The sequence below is a fragment of the Acanthisitta chloris genome, unplaced genomic scaffold, assembly GCF_000695815.1.
Source record: "Acanthisitta chloris isolate BGI_N310 unplaced genomic scaffold, ASM69581v1 Scaffold35769, whole genome shotgun sequence".
NCBI classification, from domain to species: Eukaryota; Metazoa; Chordata; class Aves; order Passeriformes; family Acanthisittidae; genus Acanthisitta; species Acanthisitta chloris.
This window is the reverse complement of record NW_008692532.1, coordinates 1,490-8,074: the sequence shown is the minus strand read 5'-3', so window position 1 is coordinate 8,074 and position 6,585 is coordinate 1,490. Positions and strand designations below refer to the sequence as shown.

The 6,585-nt window shown below is 45.8% G+C and overlaps 1 protein-coding gene across 1 annotated transcript; it reads left to right on the top strand.

Annotated features, from left to right (window-relative positions):
• Window positions 1-3: 3 nt before the first annotated feature.
• Window positions 4-5,406, top strand: RFNG (RFNG O-fucosylpeptide 3-beta-N-acetylglucosaminyltransferase; the record flags this gene model as incomplete). Its single annotated transcript, XM_009082711.1, has 8 exons — window positions 4-144; window positions 956-1,004; window positions 1,513-1,615; window positions 1,996-2,149; window positions 3,141-3,229; window positions 3,320-3,485; window positions 4,875-4,960; window positions 5,176-5,406. Coding segments are annotated over 8 exons (855 nt in total), but the record flags the coding sequence as incomplete, so codon positions are not given.
• Between the last annotated feature and the right edge of the window lie 1,179 nt (window positions 5,407-6,585).

The window sequence follows — 6,585 nt, the reverse complement described above, 5'->3', positions numbered from 1 at the left end:
GGACGCCTCGGGGCTGCCGGGGGCTCGGGCAGGGAGAGCCTGGAGCTGAAGGACATCTTCATCGCGGTGAAGACCACGAGGAAGTACCACAAGAGCCGTCTGGACTTGCTGCTGCAAACCTGGATCTCCCAGGCGAGGGGACAGGTGAGGCTTCGCCGCGAGTCTCAGCCCTTCGCTTTCCTGGGCAGCTGCTGCAGCTTCTCGCTGAGGTTTTTCTGCCGGGTGGTAGAAGCATCTTAACGTGCAGCACTGAGGAAAGTCGTCTGACCTAAGTGTTTCCCCTGAACGTGCCTCCAAAAGAGTTTGCTGATGATTAAGCTATTTACCTGCAATCTGGAGTGGGTGGTCCAGGCACACGTAGTTTGCTGGTTCTTTTCTATGACTATGAAAACTGCTGCATGATAGTGAAAGGTTCCTGGTGCTGATGCATCTAAGCCAATGTTTTGGGCTAGTCAGTTCAACCACTGAAGTTTTCCTATGGAACAGCATAGTATTTGTTCCCTTGTTTTGGAATTTCAGTCCCTTCAAGCATGCTAATGCAGTTTTGTTCAGCAGTTGGGGCAAGGCAGTGTTACCACCTACCACTTCCCACCCTAGCTTGCATTCCTTCCTTCTAGCAGCCAGGGATGACTCCTAGCCAGAGAGGAGACACTGCCAGGAAAGACCAGAGTAACTTCTGCCTGGAAATGGGTTGTGTGTACCCTGGGATGAGGAGAGTCAAGCGTAGGATGCTTTACTGAAATGACACATTTCTGGTTTGCAGTGAGAAAGCCTAACAGATAAGTCAGGGACGGGAGTTGCTGGTGTTCCCTCCACCACTGCTCAGCCCCAGTGGTTACTGTGAAACAAACTATCAAGGCAGACAAAATATTCTGAATTCTGACTGCAACCAAGCAAGTCTGAAATTAGATCCTGAAGTTCTCAAATGTGGACACACTGCTTTTGTCTCCCACAGACGTTTATTTTCACGGACTGGGAGGATCGGGAGCTGCGCCTGAAAGCAGGTGAGCTGGGTAGTATAGGTGCACTCTGCCTGTTGTCACTGAGTTTTGTTTCTTTCATGGTTTCCCTAGAAGTCCTTATTTCATGCTGTACAAGCAATTAGGGAAGTTAAGATGGAGAAAATAGAGAAAACTTCTCCCTACTTGCCACCTGGACAAGATGCCTGGAACTTCCTGAGTACTGGGTTCAGCTTTGCACCCACTTCCTTGTTAGTAAGCTTGAGTCTATGTGGTCCAAAGTTGTATTAAGTACTCCTTTGCACCCAGTCTCAAGGCACTATTTATATACCCTTCCTCATTTTTATGCACTCACACAGTTTTATGACCTCTGCAGCTTGCATTGCCAGATGCATACCCCGTGAGCCCTGCCTGTCCTGCAGTCTGCTCTCCATGTGTGCACCACATGCACCTCAGATGTACAGCATTAGTGCCAAATGTGCACTTCTTTTGTAGTCTTTTTTGGACTACACATGCTTCTCAAACCTGAAAGGGCTGATGGTTGTTTTTCTAGGGGATCATATGATCAACACCAACTGCTCCGCTGTCCATACCCGGCAAGCTCTCTGCTGCAAGATGTCTGTGGAATATGATAAATTCCTGGAATCTGGGCAAAAGTAGGTGAAACATGTTGTTCTGATTGACTCTGTTTCTTCCAGTTCTGTGTTCACGGGAAACTTGAGTAACCATCTCTGCTCCAGTAAGAAATGCAGTATTAGCTAAGATGTGGGGATGAGTGCAGGGCAGGGAGCACAGCATGAAGCAGTGTTTATAAACAAGCATCATCTGAAAGGTGGAAAGGATTATAATCCAAAGGGAATTATTAATTTGAGCCTCTTGACAGAATTAACATCTGTGGGTGCTTTCAGCTTTCCAGTTCTGTAATTAGGGACAATAGAAAATACTTTCTGCTTCCAGCCTGGAAGACTAAGACTCAGTTGTAAACCTATAACTCATGTCTTTGTCACTATAACTTCTTATTTTGCTTTGTTTCAAGATGGTTTTGCCATGTGGATGATGACAACTACGTGAACCCTCGGACTCTCCTGCACCTCCTGTCTGCCTTCTCACACAGCCAGGATGTCTACGTGGGGCGACCAAGCCTGGACCATCCCATCGAAGCAGCTGACCATGTCCAGAGTGATGGATCAGTAAGCAAACTTTGCAGCTTGTCTGAGAGACGTCCTGACCTTCTAAGCCTTCAAAACCTCGACAGTTGATAGGATTCCCCCATAAAACTAAGTGACTTAATCTGCAAGAAATGAACCTGGCACTGGTCCTTTTCAGAGTCAGGGTGCTGGGTTAAATGAACCTTCACTCTGACCTTGTCTGTATGTGTGCAATGGAGTTTGTCTCCTGGGTGGGTGTCTGTGTCTGTTCCTTTACTCAAGTGTGTTGTGATCTCCTTCACACTGAGGCTGGTAAGACTTCCCCTCCTTGACTCTTCCTTCAGTGGTTTTGGGAGCAGTGTCCTTTGTTTTAGAGCTTGGTAGTTTGAGTTGGAGTTCAGGGGGTTTTTATTTGTTTTGAGTGCATGTTGTCATCGTCTTGAACCAACCTCAGAGGGGTGACAAAGGCTCTCTGGATAAAGCGTTTCCAACACTAAGTGGTTACTAGATTCCCAAAAAATGCAAATCTCAGTCACAAGATACACATGCTGAAGGACAAGTCCTCACCAGGTCTTCTGTACTAACACGTCTGAAGATAAATAATCCACTAGCCAGAAAGTCAGTTATAAAGCAGCTTGTTAGGGAAGACTGCACAGCGAAACAGTGTCCTTGGGCATGGACCACCTTTGTTATCCTCAGGAATGCTGAGCTGGCTATGACCCTTGGCTAGAATGACCAGGGAACAGATGGAATTGGGTAGGAGTGGGACTATAGTTTTCTATTTCATGTGTGCTACATCACTTATGCTAACTTGATGGTTCATCTGCTGTCAGTTCCAGGATAGAGTTTGATTTGAGAGAGCAGCTAGCTGGTCTTTCAGCAGCTTGAAGAAATAGGGATTCGTCTGTAGCCTTGTTCTGACTTAAGTGCAGTGTGTGATACCCAATAGACCCTCAAGCTCCCTTCCCTGCCCAGCCAAATGGAAAAAGCTGATTTTCAGTAACTACTGTGTGTTTTTCTTGTTGCTCTTCAGAAGACAACGGTGAAATTCTGGTTTGCCACAGGTGGAGCAGGGTTCTGTATCAGCAGAGGTCTTGCCCTGAAGATGAGTCCCTGGGCCAGGTAGGCACTGTTCCTAGCAGAGCTCCACTGATATGTGTTTGAGAGACTTTAAAGCACACATCACCTGGTCTCCTGTGCTCTGTCTCACAGCCTGGGCAATTTCATCAGTACTGCAGAAAGAGTGCGTCTTCCTGACGACTGCACTATTGGCTACATCATTGAAGGGCTGCTGGAGGTAAAGCTGCTGCACAGCCCCTTGTTTCATTCCCACCTGGAAAACCTGCAGAGACTACAAGGCGAGTCTGTGCTGCAGCAGGTAGGGCTGCACCCCATGTGCTCTTCTTATAACTACACCCCAGGCTGATCAGAAAGAACACTCTGCATAGACTTAGCACTCCTCAGTGAAGAAGGATGCCTGCAGGTTCACCCAGAGCTGTGTTCTGCCCAATTCCTTCATGTAGGTAAAAAGCACACTTTCATCCTTGCCAGCTGGGTCATATAGCTGTCCCCTTCTTTGGGGACATGTTCTGCTATGTGAAGCCTCAATAGGGTACTACCCTCTCTCCTTATAAACACTGACTTTCTGAGTGGCAGTAGCAGCAAGTGTAGAAAGAGGAAATGGTTTGCTAAAGAGTTTTCCTGGTTTTGCCTAACAAAGTCTCAGTCTTAATTCATGCTCTTCAAAAAGGCAGCTATAGCAAGTACTTCCTCAATAGCTAAGGCATAGTTAAATATTTGATCAGTTTTAAGAATAATTTGTCTTAATCTCAAGAAACTTGATGTTTCTTAGGAAAAATCAAGTAGCTTTTTAATTGCTGGGTTAGGTTTTTCCTCCTGGGCAGCAGATGGAGCCACAAGGCTGTCCAGCAGCTTTGTCTGCCTAACGCTGCTTGGCACCATGAGAAAACGGGAGTGCAGTTCTGCCCTGCAAGCTGCTTGGTTATATTTTCCTGGCAATTGTATTAGGCAGCAGAAATGTGCACTTGGGGCCAAATTCCAGCGTGATGTAATCTCCATCATGTCAGTGAATTTAGCTGAAGGCTGAATACTGGTGGTCACTGTGTCCCTGAGATGGTAACAGCTAACCCAAAATCCAGGAAATGTACAATTTGAAAGAAAACACTGGTCTTTTTTTACCTGGCACCTGAAAATTTCTTAATGCAGTCCTTGTGTGGAAGGATAACACTGAATTTGGCTTCCAGAGATCTACATTTTGCTCCAGGTTTGTCACATGATAGTTCTTTGCATGCCATTTAACATGCAGATGTTTCTCTTTTCCCTCTCTGCTAAGACATTGCTATTGCAGACTTCAGGCAATGTCTGATGAGGATGAGCTTGTGTTATTTAGTGAAGGTATAGACAGTAGCAAAGTGAATGTCCTTACAAAGCTTAAAATTGGAGCTCAGGGCCTTGTCCTTCAGGGCATTGCAGCTTTCAGCTCCTCTGTGTATTCTTCCACATTGCCTTTAGTGCCATTTGGTGACATTGCTTATGTCACAACATTGCTCTGTCACACATTGCTTATGTCACAACTAACATTGCTTATGTCACAACATAACCACAGTCCTCCAGATGTGATCCATGTTAGGATTAGACAACATCCTTGGAATCTTTATTGATACCTGGTTGGTTAATTACCCTGCTATATGCACTCTGGTTTTCTGCATTAGTGTTACCATTTCTGAGTGCTTATTTGTTTTCACAGGTAACCCTGAGTTATGGGGACCCTGAGAACAAACACAATGTTGTGAGTGTGGGAGGAGTGTTTGGCCTTCAGCAAGATCCAACCCGGTAAGTGTCCAATTCCAAGACAAGATATCCCTACCTTGTTTGTGTCTGTGATGCCAGATGATCAAACCCACTAATGAGGTATTTGCTTGTGTCAGTTCTGCTGAAAGCAGGGAGACCCACCCTCTCTGCTCCATCAGACTGCTGCACTTTCACAGCTAGTATGTTCCTTGTGTGGAGAATTCAAATCTAATTTTGTCTTCTTTTATTTTTCATAGGTTTAAATCTGTCCATTGTCTGCTTTATCCTGACACTATTTGGTGCCCTGCTAAGAAGATGTCCTAATTCTTGACCAGCTGTTTACACTTGTATCTTACCTAGTTTGCATAAGGCAGGAGATGTGGTGGACTTTTTTGGTGGTTTTTTTTCTTCTTCTGGGAGACAACCCGTGGTATCTACAAAGGAGGTAGACAGACTCTGTTTAGAAAAGCAGTAAGGTGTGGCTTGTTCAGCTGCAGCCTGGGACACTACAAGAGAAATCTGTGTTCTTTTGTCCAGTGGCTCTTTGTATGATGACTGCAGTCCTGTGTGTATGAGTCACTTTACACTGACATCATGTGAACCTGTGCTTGGGCACATCTGAAGCAAATGCAGTCCTGGGAGTGAGAGCATTCCTACTGCCCTTAGGGACTTCTAGAAGCCGTTGTCTTGAAGCTGGAGTGCTAGAGCAGACTGTAGTCCCCATGGTGACAAGAGAGGGGAAGTATTCACTCATCTTTCTTGGGAACAGAGTTATTTAAGAGTGTCTGTGGCCTGCCAGATTAAAACTCCACCTGTGGGCCAGAGTAGGATCTGTTTGTAAACACAGAAATCCTGGAGTCACTAGGCTAAACAAGGCTGAAGGCCTTTGTCATGGGAAAACCCTGTGGAAGGGTAAGCTTACTCGGGACTGGGTAAGAGTTGCTTACAGTGCACATTCCCCCTGTAGTCCATGTGTACCTCCCGTGGAGGTTTCTGTCAGACCTGGCTCTCTTGCCAGCTGAACTGCCGTGGTTGGTGATGGTGATGGTGGTCTGCCAGGTCCAAGACTATTCCCTTGGTATTTGATACTGCAGAAATGTTTGCTGTACAAGGTGGTGATCGTTTCTCCTGCTTTGCCCGCAGTGTGTTGCATGAGCTGGAGCAGCTCGTGGTGGCTAAACCACCCAGTTAGTGAAGCTGTCTGAGGGAGGAGGAATGCTACATAGTTTTCCGTGGTATCATTTGAGGACCTTTAATCCTATGACTGTGGTTACTGCACTCCAGCTTCTTCAGATAATCTTTTGGTTACCATAAGGTCAAGATCAGTGTTTATTTTTACTCTGCTTCTTAATGTTTTGATAGATAGTTGATTCAAAGGAGGCTGCACACTCCCACAGAGGCAGGTCAGTGCTGCAGTGGTGTTGTCTGCCACTGCCTTTCAAATAAAGGACACTTAGTTTTGACAGTGAAAGAAACAGAGTTCCATACATTCACTTTCCTGTTAGCCCAGGCTTTGGCCATGTGCAGTCCCTGCCTGACCTGAAGAACATAAAAAATGACTTTGCAAAACCACTGTTTACTTGCACAAACCCTTCAGAAAATACTTGCTGGTTGAGTGCTTGAGTCTGAGGCGAAATTAAGGGGAGAATAATAGAATGACATTGTAT